This window comes from Mobula hypostoma, chromosome 11 (genome assembly GCF_963921235.1).
Source record: "Mobula hypostoma chromosome 11, sMobHyp1.1, whole genome shotgun sequence".
Classification (NCBI taxonomy): domain Eukaryota; kingdom Metazoa; phylum Chordata; class Chondrichthyes; order Myliobatiformes; family Myliobatidae; genus Mobula; species Mobula hypostoma.
This window is the reverse complement of record NC_086107.1, coordinates 57,447,049-57,462,448: the sequence shown is the minus strand read 5'-3', so window position 1 is coordinate 57,462,448 and position 15,400 is coordinate 57,447,049. Positions and strand designations below refer to the sequence as shown.

Genomic DNA, 15,400 nt, shown 5'->3' with positions numbered 1-15,400 from the left:
AGATGAAGCAAAAAAGATTGAATAGTTGGTCGAAGCAGCGATTAGATTTTCAGTCTTAGATGATGAGGGTAGCAACATGGCAGTGGAGAACATCTGGGAAGAGTTTAAAAAAACAATGACAGAAGTTACAGAAAAGACTTTGGGTTATCGGAAAAAGAGCAAAAGACATAACCCTTGCTTCACCGATAAGTTGAGAAAGTTAACTGAAGAAAGAAGAAAGGTAAAAATTCGAGATAATGAACGCTACAAAGCCCCACACCGCTTGATTCAAAGAAAATGTAAGGAAGCGAAAGAGGTTTGGATGAATGAACAGAGCGAAGAAATTGAGCAGTATGAACGAAGTCATGATTATAGAGGCCTTCACCAAAAAGTAAAGCATATGACGAAATTAAAGAGGACCATGCCATCAGCTGGGTGTATCGAAGACGGTAGTGGTGATCCATGCTATGAAACAGAAGAGATCATGGACGGATGGGTTGAGTACATCTTGGAATTATTTGAAGATAGCAGGATTGAGGATTTACCACAATTAAATCAAATGACTAATCAACCTAAAATATTGATGTCAGAGATGGAAAGTGTGATTTGGAGTCTAAAAGTCAGAAAGGCGGCCGGTGAAGATAAGATTTCCACTGAAATTCTGAAATCACTTGGTCTGAAGGGAAAAACAAATCTTCTAGCAATATTAAACAACAATTATATGACAGGAAATCTTCTGGAGGACTTTCTCAAATCGGTATTTATTGCCTTACCAAAAAAGCCAAGGACGATAAAGTGTAACGAACACAGGATGATAAGCATAATGTCTCACTGCATCAAGTTACTGTTGAAAATAGTGTTTGGAAGAATAAAAGGTACAATCAGCGATGAAATTGGAGAAACACAGTTTGGTTTTTGTAAAGGTTCAGGAGCAAGGGAAGGAATATTTGCATTGAGAAACATCATGGAGAGATGTATTGGGGCACAAAAGACCATCTACTTATGCTTTACCGACTATGAAAAGGCTTTCGATAAAGTAGGACATGAGAAAGTAATAGAGGTGCTGAACAAGTACGATCTGGGATGGGAGAATGTGCAAATAATACGGAAATTGTATTGGAAACAAAGCGGGGGTCAGGGTAGAAAATGAGCTATCACCATGGGCATGTATTAAATGAGGCATAAGGCAAGGCTGTGTTGGCTCGCTGGATTTGTTCAATCTCTACAGAGAATGGATTTTTCGGGAATGCAACCACCAGGAGACAGGTATTCCAATCGGAGGCCGGAAGGTGGATAACATCAGGTATGCGGACGACACTGCGTTGTTAGCTGACAGCAAATGCAAACTGCAAATTATGCTGAATAAAGTGAATGAGAAAAGCCTTGAATACAGACTAAAAATCAACCCTAAAGAAAACAAAATCGATGGTTGTAAGCAAAACAAACACTAAAGACTCATTTATGATGGTATCATTACAAGTGAATGGACAAGACATTGAACAGGTACGAAAGTTTGAATATCTTGGCAGCTGTCTGACAGATGACGGGAGATGTGAAGTTGAGATCAGAAGGAGAATAGATATGGCTAAGACCCTGTTCATGAAGATAAAAGATCTACTATCCAATAGGAAGGTAGATATCCAAAGTAGAAACTGCTTCCTCGAGTGTTACGTATGGTCAGTGCTGAGCTATGGATCAGAAACATGGACCCTGAAGAAGAATGACATGAAATGAATTTATGCTTTTGAAATGTGGTGCTATCGATGAATGTTGAAGATCAGCTGGGTAGAGAAAGTTTCAAATGAGAGGGCTTTGTCTGAAGTTGATAGACCACGGATACTGCTGGAGAAGATCATGAAGTTAAAAGTTACTTATTGTGGACACATTACATGGAGAGATAACATCTTGTCGGACTTGCTATATGGAAATGTGGAGGGAAAGAAAGGAAGAGGAAGCAAAGAAGAAGAAGAAGAATATCTTTATTGTCATTGTTGTGGAGCAATGAAACACAGTTTAGCAGCTCAACGTTTTGCAGCATGACAAAGAATATATACATAAAATAAACTCTAAAACCTCAGGAGTGCAGTCCAAAATTAATAATATATGGATGGCGGGGTAGGACTATTGCACACCTGCCATTCCTGGAAGTGTGATGCATTTAGCTGCCGCCGTCTTAGGAGGGGGGCAGGAGAAGGGAAGGGGGTGTTATACATTTCACTACTTGTGGGTAGAAGCTGTTAAGGAGTCTCTTTGTTTTCGAACTTAATGCTCTGTATCTCTTCCCAGAAGGTAGAGGGGAAAACAGGTGATGTCCAGGATGAGTGGGATCCTTTGAAATACAAGTAGCCTTCTTTTGCAGTCTGCCAGTACAAATATCTCTGAGGGAGGGTAATGTTGTGCCAATAACCTGCTCTGCTACCCTCACCACCCGCTGCAAGTCCTTCCTGTTCTGTTCTGTGCAGCTGGCAAACCACACTGCACAGCAATACGTCAGGAGGCTCTCTATAGTTGTCCGATAGAAGTTGATCAGCAGGTGATGAGGGAGGAGAGCGTGCTTTAGCTTCCTTAGGAAGTAGAGCCTCTGTTGGGCCTTCCCCACCTGACAAGAGATATGGGCAGTCCAGGTGAGGTCAGCTGAGATGTGGACGCCGAGGAACTTGAAACTCTCTACTCTCTCCACCTCTTTCCCGTATATGTGCAGAGCAGAGTGCTCGACACGCTTTGATTTCCTGAAGTCTACTATCAGCTCCTTGGTTTTTGTGATGTTCAAGTCCAGGTTATTATGACAACACCATTCTATCAAATGCTGTACCTCCTCCCTAAAGGCTGTCGCATCACAGTCTGATATGACACCTATTAGGGTGGTATCGTCAGCAAATTCGACAACGATGCTGGTGGAGTGAATGATAGAGCAGTCATGGGTGAAAAGAGAATAGAGGATGGGGCTGAGAACACACCCCTGGGGTGTACCGGTGTTCAGGATGAGAGTAGATGATGGGTGTTCTCCCATCCTGACACTTTGGGGTCTGTTACTCTGAAAATCCAGTATCCATGAGCACAGTGAACTGACAAGGCCCAGGTTGCTCAATGTCTGCACCAGTTTGTAGGGGATGACTGTATTAAAAGCTGAGCTGTAGTCCACAAACAGCATTCTTACATAGCTGTTATCCTGATCCAGGTTTGTAAGGGCTGTGTGGAGAGCTGTGATGACTGCATCCTCTGTCGATCTGTTTGCACGATACGCAAACTGGTATTTATCAAGGTCAGCAGGTATGGCAGACTTAATATAAGACAGTATGAGTCTCTCAAAACATTTCGTGATGATAGGAATTAGAGCCACTGGGCGATAGTCATTAAGGCAGTTCACTGTACTTTTCTTTGGTATGGGTATTATTGTGGCTGACTTCAGGCAGGTGGGGACTACAGGCTGTAGTAGCGAGAGGCTGAAGATGGTAGTAAATACTCCCGCTAGTTGATCTGCGCAGTCCTTAAGAATTCTTCCGGTGACTCTTTCTGGGCCAGCTGCTTTCTCGCATTGACTCCGTGCAGGGCGGATCTGACCTGGTGTTGGTGTAATTGTATAGGGTCATCCTTCTCTGCTAGTGCTGACTGGATGCTAACTTCTCCATTCTGACTGTCAAAGCGAGAAAAGAACTGGTTCAGATTGTCTGGCAGTGTCCTATCTGAGGAGTTTGTGACTGTATAGAACAACGTGGCTGGATAACATCAAGGATTGGACCAAGCTGAACAAGACTAGGGATGTTGTGGACAAGTATCGGGACAGAGCGGCATGGAGAGAAATCGTCCACCAACTGGAAACCCCAGATGCGACCTAACGATGACAACAAACAACCAGCAGGTGTGGTGCATGTAGTTACCAGTGATATATGAAAAAAGTGGGATGAAGTCCAACAAATTTATGTATCCAAAAGATAAATTTAAAAACAAGGAGCTCAAAGATACTAACCTCAGGATTACTAGCAGCAATCTTAAACAGCATGCAATTGATCCTACAAGGGAAAACCCTATCTTACATCAAGCCCTGTGTAAAGAGACAAGTTGGGGATCCTCTTGGAAAGAGTGATCACAGTATGATTGAATTTATCATACAAATGGAAGGTGCAATATTTTGCTCTAAAACTAGCCTATTATGCCTGAACAAGGGGACTATAGTGAGATGGGGGAGGAGTGGCTAGCATGCATTGGGCACAGAGGTAGTATGGTGGGATAGTTGAAGAACTTCAAGGAGAATTTCCATAGTCCTTGACAAAAGTACATTCCAGTTAAAAACAAGGACAGTAGAGGTGAGGAGAGTAAGCTTCAGATAATTAAGGAAATAAACAATGGCATCAAACTAAAACTTCATACATTCAAGGTCACCAAGAGCAGTAGGAAACTGGAGGACTGGGAAAAATGTTTAAACAAACAACAGAGGACCACTAGGCAAGCAATAGTTTATTTATTTATTGAGATACAACATGGAACAGATCCTTCCGGTACTTTGACCTGCGCCGCCCAGCAATCCCCTGATTTAATCCAAGTCTAATCATGAGACAGTTTGCAATGACCAATTAACCTACCAAAGTGGGTTACCTGGGATACCTAAATTTAACCTACCAACTGGTACATCTTTCAACTGTGAGAGGAAACCGGAGTACCCAGACGAAACCCATGCAGTCAAGGTGAGAACATACAAACTCCTTACAGACAGCAGCTGGAATTGAATTTAGATCATCTGTACTAAAGGCATTGTGCTAACCAAGTCCCTTGGAAGGCAGTTGGTAAGGAAGATGGGGATAATGTATTAGTGTGGATTAAGGATTGGTTAACCAATAGAAGAAAGAGATTTGGGATAAATAAGATTTTCTCTGATTGACAATCATTAAATGTTGTAGAGGTCTGCTGTAGCTCCACAACTCTTGACAATATACAACATCAATTTGAAAGAAGGACCAAGTGTGGCATATCAAAGTTTGCTAATGACACTAAATTGAGTGGAAAACAAATTGTGCAGAGGATGTGGAGAGTCTGTAGAAATATAGCTGGGTTAAATGAGTGGGCAAGGGACTGGCAGATGGAGTACAATGTTCGAAAATACAAGGATAACCACTTTGGAAGGAAAAATAGAAGATCAGATTATTATTTAAATTGAGATAGTTTTGCATGTTGTTGAGCGGAGGATGTGAGAGTGCTTGTGCGTGAACTGCAAAAGGTCAATTTGCAGGTGCAGCAGATTTTCAAGGCAGTGAATGGAATCTATGCTAGTGGGACTGAGCAGGGTGTTTATGTTGCAACTGTACGGGGTACTGTTTCGGAAACACTGCCTGCAGTTCTGGTCTCCTTAATTGAGAAAAGGTATATTGGCTTTAGAGATGCTGCAGAGCAGGTTCACTAGGCTGATTCCAAAGATGAAAATGTTAGCCTATAAGGAGAAATGAAGTTGCCTGGGACAGTACTCATTGGAATTCAGAATAATGAGAGTGGATCTAAGAGAAACATACAAAGTTGTGAAAGGGATAAAAGAGTTTGAGACAGGAAAGTTGTTTTCACTGGCAATTGAGACTAGAACTAGATGATATATCTTCAGGATTTGGAGGAGTAGACTTAAGACAGGTGAGGAAGAACTGCTTTTGCCGGAGAGTAGTGAATTTGGAATTCTCTGCTCTGAGAAGCTGTAGAGGCTACTTCATTAAATATATTTAAGACTCAGTTAGATACATTTTTGCACAGTCGAGGAATTGAGGTCCTGTGTTTGCTCACCTAAAACTACTGATAAGACCCAAAGCCGGTAGATGGGACAAAGCTGGAACTTGAAATATTCCTTTATTCAGTAACACCATGCAACTACAAATCTCAAACTCAAAAACTTTATTGTACATCCCAAAGCATGACCATTTAAATGGTTTATCTGAGAACATTAAAGACATTGATTGGAGCAATAATCCATTTATGTACACCAGCCTGGGTTTGGTTGTCAGCTGACCAATAAGCATTAGGTGTTTCAACTTGCTGTAACACAAGGGTTAAAAGAAAAAGGCAGGTAGGTGGACCTGAGTACATGACCTGATCAGCTGTGACCTTACCAGTTAGAGCAGGCTTAATGGGCTAGACTGAGCCCAAACACCATCTTATGTAACAAATCCGATCCTACTAATAACAACACTATCATTCTATTCTCAATCATCAACAAAATGATGGAAGATGTCCTTGGCTGTGCCGTCAAAGAGTACTTACTCCACAGTAATCCATTTCCATAACCCATTTTCTGTGTTGCCAAACCCCCAGCTCCAGACTTCTATAGTCTAAATATAAACTAAACTGCTGAATTTTTGAAGTGAGGTAAATATTTTTTGCTTTATACATCAAGGAAGTATTTGGGTGAATGTGGCTTCAAAGAGCTCTGGGAAAATTGGAGTGGTTATGCATCAAGGGGAAAATGCTTTGCTGGTTTCAATCACACTTCACACAAAAGAAGATGCCTACAGGTTTTTTTTTGATGGTCAATCATCCCAGCTCTAGAATATTACTGCAGGGGTTTCTCAGGACAGGGTATTAGGCTGAACCACCTTCAGCTGCTTCATCAGTGTTCTTTATCAGAAGATTAGGTAGTCACCAATAATTGCATAATGCTCAATTGTATTCTCAAGAAGAGAATGGGTGATGGTAGAAATGGAAGACTTAACCAGAGCATGGAGAGGGATCAGTTCCTTCAAAAATAAGAAAGGGTGGGGAGATGAAGATTCCCTTACTAGAATTTCATTGAAGATGCCAGACATGAAGGAAGATGATTGGTTGATTTGGAGGCTGATGGTGTGGAAAGTGAGGACAAAAGAAATTAATGGGAGAAGCAGGGATTGACAGCAGAACTGCAGCAAATGAGACAAACATGACTGACAGCCATGTCAATTATGGTGGAGAGAAATCAACAATTAATGACAAAGGGGACACCCCCCCCCAACAGAAGTATATATACAGCATCTCCAGTTTCTTTTTACGTTGTGACTGGTTATTAGGAAGCTATTATAGTGGAATGTGAATACACTGTCTCCACCAGCCATAAACATCATTGTCTCAAGGAGTTGAGAAAAGAACATTTACAAACATAAAACAATTTGGTCCCTTGTGGTAAAGCTCTACATATCCGCAGGACCTCTTGCATAGAAAAATAGATTGGGTTGAAACAAGCACAACCCATAATTCACACATTCTATATTTTTTAAAATAGAATGTGCCTCATTATACAATTTTGAAAAGGTGGCCATCCTGCTGCTTGCAGTACTTTATCTACTAGCAATTCCTTCAGTTGATGTTTGTGTTATGTGTGAATCATCAACAGAGACAACAGTGGCAATACACAGACACGTACCTCTCCTGAAGTCCCACCGGTTTAACAGCAAGTGTTGACTGATCCACTGACTCTGACACCAGATCTGTGGAGCCCTCAAGGGTTTGAACCTGAACCTGATTCTCTACCTGTTCCTGCTCCTCGGGCTGGTAAAAGACTTGGCCCTCAATATCTTCTAGATCAAGATCTTTGAACTCTGGGTCAGGGATTTCATCTGTTGTCTCTTCAGGCCATTCAAAATAGGTGAAGGAGGGCTGCCGGCTCATCGACTGCCGTCTTGCCTCTGTTGAGAACTGTCGGACAACTGTTTTAAGACAATAGAGGATCTGAGAAAGAGAAATTATTTACATTTTAATGAATTTTGGAGGTCAGTCTGTTTTTAAAAAATGGCATTATTTATATTTTGTTAATGTTCAAACAAGTTAAAATGAAGGATTATTATGGCCTGATATTAGCTTTAAAACAATTAGTCATAGTCATACTTTATTGATCCAGGGGGAAATTGGTTTTCGTTACAGTTGCACCATAAATAATAAATAGTAATAGAACCATAAATAGTTAAATAGTAATATGTAAATTATGCCAGTAAATTATGAAATAAGTCCAGGACCAGCCTATTGCAGGTTAGTGAACAGCACGTAAACTTCTTATACATGTTTTTATATACTTATTTTATTTAATGTTACAGCACACCTAGTCTGTACCGAACTGTTATCCTTCCTAGTTCCATTGACCTGTACCTGGACCATAGCCATCCATACCCCTCACATCCATGTACCTATTCAAACACCTCAAGTGTTGCAGTCAAACCCATTCACAGCAGTGCCACTGACAGCACGTTCTGCATGCACAGCACTCTCTAAGCGAAGAAGTTCCCTTAAATATTTCACCTACAATCCTGAATCTATGATCTCTAGTTCTAGGCTCACTCAGCCTCAGTGGAAAGAGCCTACCTGCATTTATCCTGTCTATACCCCTCATCATTTTGTATACCTTCATTAAGTCTCCCCACATTCTCCTGCACTTCAGAGAATGAAGTCCTGTCCTATTCAACTTTTCCCTATTACTCAGGTCCTCAAGTCCTGGCAACATCCTTGTATATTTTCTCTGTACTGTTTCAATCTTATTGATATCTTTCTGGTAGGTAGGTCAACAGAATCAAAGTTAAAAGCAAGTTTATTATAAGTGCATATACACTCAGTGGGCATTTTACCTAATGAAGTGACCACTGGGTGTGCATTCATGGTCTTCTGCTGCTGTAGCCCATTCACTTCAAGGTTCACCCTCCTATCAGCTTGATCTAGTCTGACCATTCTCCTGACCTCTCTCATTTACAAGACATCTTCACCCACAGAACTGTTGCTCTCTGGATGTTTTTTATTTGTTCTTCACACCATTCTCTGTAAACTCTAGAGACTGTTGTGCGTGAAAATCCAAGGAGATCAACAGTTTCTGAGATACTCAAACCACCCCATCTGGCACCAACAATCATTCCATGGTCAACGTCACTTAGATCACATACTTGGCTGATTTTCTATTTGCATTAATGAGCAAGTGTATAGGTGCTCCTAATAAAGTGGCCACTGAGCATATGTTACCCTACACTATTTTGAGATAAATTTTCTTGCAGGCATTTACAAATCACAGAACAAATAAGTACAATAGAATCAATGGAGTAATAACCACATACAAAGACTGACAAGCAACCAATCCGAAAAAGAAGATAAACTGTGTAAACAAAAATAAATGAATGTATCAATCAATCAATAAATAATCCTGAGAACTTGAGTGTAGAGAATCAGTTCAGAATTAAGATGAGTGAAGTTATCCACACTGGTTCAGGAGGCTGATGACTGAAGAATAATAACTGTTCTGAACCTTATAGTGTGAGACCTAAACCTCGCGTATCTCCTTGCCAACGGCAGTGGTGGGAAGACAGCGTGGGCTGCATGGTGGGTGTCCTTCATGATGGATGCTGCTTTCTTGCAGCAGTACTCCTTGTAGGTGTGTTCTCTGGTGGCATGGACTTGCCTTTGATGGACTAGGCAACAATATTCCAACTTTGGTCTCAATGATGTCTTATAAAACTTCAACATCACATCCCACCTCCTGTACTCAACACTTCGATTTATGAAAGCCAACGTACCCAAACTCTATTTTTGACCCTACCTACCTGTGACACCACTTTCAAGGATTTAAGCACCTCTGTTCTCAGATCCCTTTGTTCTACCGCATGGAACAGTGTACTACTGTTTACTGTGTAAGTCCTACCCTGGTTTTTCCTCCCAAAGTACAACAATTGACTGAATTAAATTTCCCAGCTCATTTTTCCAGTTACTCAAGATCTGCTACAAGCTTTGTAAGCTTTCTCACAGTCCATTACACCCCCAATCTTGGTGTCATCCACAAATGTGCTGAAGCCAGTTGACCACATTGATATAGATGACAAACAACAATGGATTCAGCACTGTCCCGCATGGCATGCCTCTAGTCACAGGCCTCCAGTCAGTCAGAGAGACAACCATCTACTACTACTCTCTGGCTTCTCCTGCTAAGCCAAGGTTGAACCCCATTTACTACTTTATTATAAATGCCAAACAATTGAACCTTCTTGATCAGCCTCCGATGTGGAACTTTGTCAAAGGCCTTACTAAAGTCCACGTAGACAATGTCCATCACCTTTCCTTCATCAAGTTTCCTGGAACCTCCTCAAAAAACTCTTAAATTTCTCATAAAGGATTGGTTAGACATGACTTAGCATGCACAAAGCCATGTTGACTATCTCTTATCAAATTCTGTCTATGCAAATACTTACACTGTATATCTAGTAGAATAATTTCCTATAATTTACCCACTACTGACTTCAGGCTCACCAGCCTATAATTTCCTGGCTTATTCCTAGAGCCTTTCCCGAACTGCAGAACAACATTTGCTATGCTCCAGTCCTCCAGCCTTCACCCATGGTTAAGTACACACCGAGGGCAAGTCCCTTAGCAGAGCTGATGAGCGGAGGGATCCTGGGGTCCAATCTCATTGCTCCTGAAAGTAGCTACACACGATGTGATAGGATGATTAAGAAGGCATTTGTTGGTTGAAGCACTGAATTCAAAAGTCAAGAAATTAGGTTGCAACTTTATAAATCGCTAGTTAGGCTGCACCTGGAGTATTGCATACAGTTCTGGTCTCCCCATTATGGGAAGGATGTCAAGCTTTGGAGAAGGTGCAGAAGAGGTTTACCAGGATGCTGATTGTATTAGAGGGCATGTGCTCTAATGAGAGATTGGACAAACCTGGGTTGCTATCAGCGAAAGTCTGATAGAGGTTTATAAGAATAAAAAAGGCATAAATAGAGTAGACGGACAGTATCTCTTTCCCAGGGTAGAATTGTCTAATACCAGAGGGCATGTGGTAAGGTGAAAGGGGGTAATGTCAGGCACTTTTTTTGATATACACAGAGAGTGGTGGGTGCCTGAAATGTGCTGCATGGGATGGTGAGAGAGGTAGATACATTAGGGACTTTTAGAGACGTTTTGATTGGCACATGAATGTAAGGACAATGTTCTAAATACCTTCGCAAGAGCTCCTGCAATTTCTGCACTAGCCTTCCACAAGGTCCAAGGGGACACCTTGTTAGGCCCTGGGGACTTATCCCCCCAACTTGCCTCAAGACAGGAAGCATCTCCTCTTCTGTAATCTGGATATAGTCCATGACCCCACTATTCTTTTGACTGAGTTCTATAGAGACTCTGTATCCATCTCCTGAGTAAATACAGATGCAAAAAATTCCATTCATGATCTCCTCCATCTCTTTTGGCTCCTCCTGGTTTCCCTCTCAATTATTGTCTTCCATGTCTTACATTTCTTAAACTCGTAAAGAGTAGGTAGGTATTTGATGTCTATGGGAAATCCACCCAAACATTTGTCAAATTTATGGCAGAAAATTAAAACTAACATGGAAGTATTAGATGAAGCCTTTAGATGTCAGATAAAGACTCTTCCCACTGTAAACAGAAAGTTAATTACACCGGGAATGAATCAGGAGTAACCCAGTGAGAATCTAATAGTACATGAAATGGGGATTATATATTTGAAGCCATGAAGAGCAGATTGCTATAGTTCCAAATGTTTTTCAATTCAAGTTTCAAATAGAGTTTCCTAGTCTGAGAACCCTAGTCTGAGTTTGGATCATTTCTGAGAAGAAATAACAGGAATCTTTGAACTAAGGGGAAAATGCTCCAATTTCATGGAAGGCAATCTAAGTATGAGTAAAATGGAAGTGTCATAAGAATGGTCATAAAGGTAGGTATTAACGAAGGAGTGAAAAGCAGAGAAAAAGTAATTGTAAGTTGAGAATTCCAATGTATTGTAGAAGGCACAGTGGCCTGCTGTAGAATAAAGGGGAAGGATTTTTTTTAAATGCCAGAACTTGAGAAATGGACGGCTCTTTGGAAAGAAAGTTGAAGAGGTTAGAGGTAGAGGTTGTCATAAAAGGAATTAACTGGAAATTGGAAGTATTTGACAGATTTAGACCTAATCCAAAAGAACTAGAATGGGATTGAGTGGAATTTAGGTCAGATTGAAAGACCTGACATGATTTTGAGTTTAGAAGAACAAGGCAAAGAACAACTCATCAAAATCACAATATTCTTAATTGGCTTATCTATTTACAAAAGATGTTGTTTCAATATTTTCCCTGAATGGCCTGTCTAATACCACATTTGGTCCTAAAATAATGGGATGGCTATTAGCAGAAAGATGAGAAGAAATGTATTTGTCTAAAGGGTGATAAATCTTTGGCATATTCCTCCTAAGTGGGCTGTAGAGACTCATTTACTGAGTATATACACAAGGCAAGGACCAGTAGATCTTTCGACAGTAAGGGATGTGGAATCAGTAGTACTTGGGTAAAAGCTCAGCCATAATTTTATTCAATGGCAATGCAGACATAAAGAGTGTAATTGCTCATATTTATTAGGTTTCATATCTAAAGTCTGAATAGGCTATTGCCTTCTAGTATATTTTTGCAAGCCATCTGCACCAAGAGACCCACTCTGTTGTTCAGCTCAATGCAACAGTCTTTCTTGACCCTAGCACCCTCCACCTCCCTTTTCTACTTCAAAGTTCTCTTTCAAACTATTTCTCCAGATTTTCCCCACTTCCTTTACGGAACAGACATGGACACTCAGAAAGAGCTTAGTCTCACTCACCTAGCTTTCTGCAGATACCCTTTCCTAATCTTACTCAAAGCCTAGCAGCAGGAAGGGTTTAGTGGTACACTGGTTAGTATAATTATAGTGAGGATATAGTAATTGCACAAAAACTTGGACCGTCTAAAGTCTTACTTGAATTGCAGCAGTTGGGAATCCACTTTTAAATAGTTAAGTAATTCAAAAATAAAAGGCTGGAATTAGGATTGGTGACTGAGACTACAGAAAATTTAAAATCTCATCTTGTGTCTTGGGCCATACCTATCATTCTATTGTCTTAACTTGGGGAGGGGTAATGACTGAAGACTTTACAAATTGTAAGTGAATTAGCCAAGAATTGTTTTATAAATGCTCTTGTAATTGGTTGTCAGGAAAATACTGTAGATTTCAAAATAAAATAAGTTATTTAGAAGAAGTATTACTCACCCCAGAGCCTGTCAGCACAGTTCCCAGTATAGCTGTTGCCAAGAGAGGACAACAGCTCCCTGCATCCCACAGTACTTGCTGAAGAGACAAAAGACCCTAGAGACAAAGGCAAGCAAATCTTAAAAAAAAGACACGTAACAATTTTTAAAATATTTTGTTCAGTTTCTTATGCGAAGCTTCTGTGATAGTCTTGAACAAAATGTAATAACAAGTAGCATTATTGTTTAGCTTTGTTAGGGGCTCTCATTGTCTAAGCCGGGTAAACATGTGGCCCTGCATTTTAAAGGTCATATTCACTTTCCATGATAAATGTTTATTCAGTGGGATGAACTGAATTACCTTGAAACCTTGTATTAAAGTAATAAACTCTAAAAAAGCAACCTTGGCATATCCTTGGGTGATGGGAATTACTTCCCCAAAGATAGTGAAGGGACAACAAAGCAGTAGAGAATCAAATTTACATTCTTTAAAAATGAAAGCTACAGAAACCACAAGATTGATCTCCTTCTAAAAACAGCGATATTTATTTCTGCAGCCAAACACCATATCATCTGTGAATTTGCCAATGACACATCTGTTGTTGGCAGAACCTCAGATGGTGACGAAGATGCACAGAAGGTGTACAGGAATGAGGTAGATCAACTGGTTGACTGGTTTCACAACAACAATCTTGCACTCAACATCAGCACGACCAAAGAATTGATTGTGAACTCCAGGAGGGGGAAGCCAGGAGGACATGTACCAGTCCTTATTGAGAGATCAACAGTGGAAAAGGTGAACAGCTTCAAGTTCCTGGGTGTCTGCGTTTCCAAGGATCCTGGGCCCAACATATTGATGCAATCATGAAGAAGGCCCTCCAGTAGCTCTACTTCACTAGGAGTGTGAGGAGATTTTGTATGTCACCAAAGACTCCAGCAAATTTGTACAGATGTACCATGGAGAGCATTTTGACTGGTTACGTCATTGTTTGATAGGCAGACTCCAATGCTTAGGATCACATGAGTCTGCATAGGGTTGTAGACTCAACCAGATCCATCATGGGCGCAACCTGCCTCACCGTCATCTTCCTTCATGAAGGTGGCATCCATCGTTAAAGACCCTTGCCATCTGGGATGTGGCCTCTTCTCATTTCTACCATCAGGAGCCTGAGCTTTAGGAACAGCTTCTTCCCCTCTTTCATCATATTTCTGAACAATCCATGAACACTACTTCAATATTCCTCTTTTCAGCAATTTGGGGTGCTACAGTAGCGTAGCAGCTAGAGCAAAGCTATTACGGCTCGGAGCGTCGGAGTTCAAAGTTCAGTCCCTGCGTCCTCTGTGCGACTTCCCTGTGCAATGTGTGGGTTTTCTCCAGGTTCTCCAGTTTCCTCCAACAGTGCAAAGACATGCCAGGTAGGTTAATTGGACTTCGTAGACTGCCCCATGATTAGGTTAGAATTAAACCAGGTTTGCTGAGTGGTATGAATCAAAGGGCTGGTAGGGCCTATTCCTGGCAGCAGTTCTGAGTAAATAAATAAATAAAATTCCTTACTTATTGTAATTTGAGATATCTATGGACTTAGACAGCATCCCAGTAGTGTTGGAAAACTGCAAAACTAGCTGCAACTCTAACCAAACTGTTCTAGTTATAACATTGGCATCTACCTACCAAGCAGAAATTTGCCCAGGAGCTTTCCATTGATAAACAGCAAGTTGAATCAAATCTTGTTATTTCCATCCGTTCAGTCAACTCTCAATCATCGCAAAGAAATTGTAAAATTGCACACTCTTACTGATAACATACTGATAGATGTTCAGTTCTATAGATGCTCATTCTATAGATTTGTTGAGTATGCCCACAGAAAAATGAACTCAGGGTTATATGTGGTGACATATATGTAGTCTGATAATAAAACTTACTTTGAACTTTGACCCTTAGGCCCAGTAACACTGCTTCATTTGGCTGTATTCATGTGTGTTGTACCAAAGAAGTGAGGTGAGACTGACTGCCTTTGGGAAGATTTGACTGAGTGTGCCTTGAAAGCACCTTAATAAAATTGAGGTCAGTAGTCATGAAAGAGAAAATATTCCAGTGGCTGCAGTCGTACCTGAAAATGCAATGATGCTTGCAGTTATTAGAGGTCAATTATTCCAGCCCTTTCCCAATGATATCATTGCAGGAGTTTCTCAGGGCAGTACCTTTGGCCTAATCATCTTCAGCTGCTTTGTTGATGACCTTCTCTCCAGCATTAGTGGGAAGATTTACAAATGATTGCACAATGTTTAATTCTGTTCACATTTCCTCTGCAAATGAAGCAGCCCGTGCTGATGCATGGCAATATCAAGACCTCATTCAGGCGAGGCTGATAATCAGAAGTAACATTTGCTGCCCCATTGAACCAGAAATGGCTAATGGGCAACACATCTCCACTTCTTCCTGAGACCTCCATCTTCGCAAAAGT

The 15,400-nt window shown here is 40.9% G+C and overlaps 1 protein-coding gene across 2 annotated transcripts in view; it reads right to left on the bottom strand.

Moving 5' to 3' along the window:
* ptpn5 (protein tyrosine phosphatase non-receptor type 5) overlaps positions 1-15,400 on the bottom strand; it is a 189,819-nt gene that overhangs the window by 48,840 nt on the left and 125,579 nt on the right. For both annotated transcript variants that reach the window (XM_063063225.1, XM_063063224.1), the window contains exons 3-4: positions 12,958-13,053; positions 7,346-7,650 (exon numbers count right to left, since the gene is read on the bottom strand). In XM_063063225.1, coding sequence (XP_062919295.1) covers positions 7,346-7,650; positions 12,958-13,053 — 401 coding nt within the window. The remainder of the gene's footprint in view (positions 1-7,345; positions 7,651-12,957; positions 13,054-15,400) is intronic.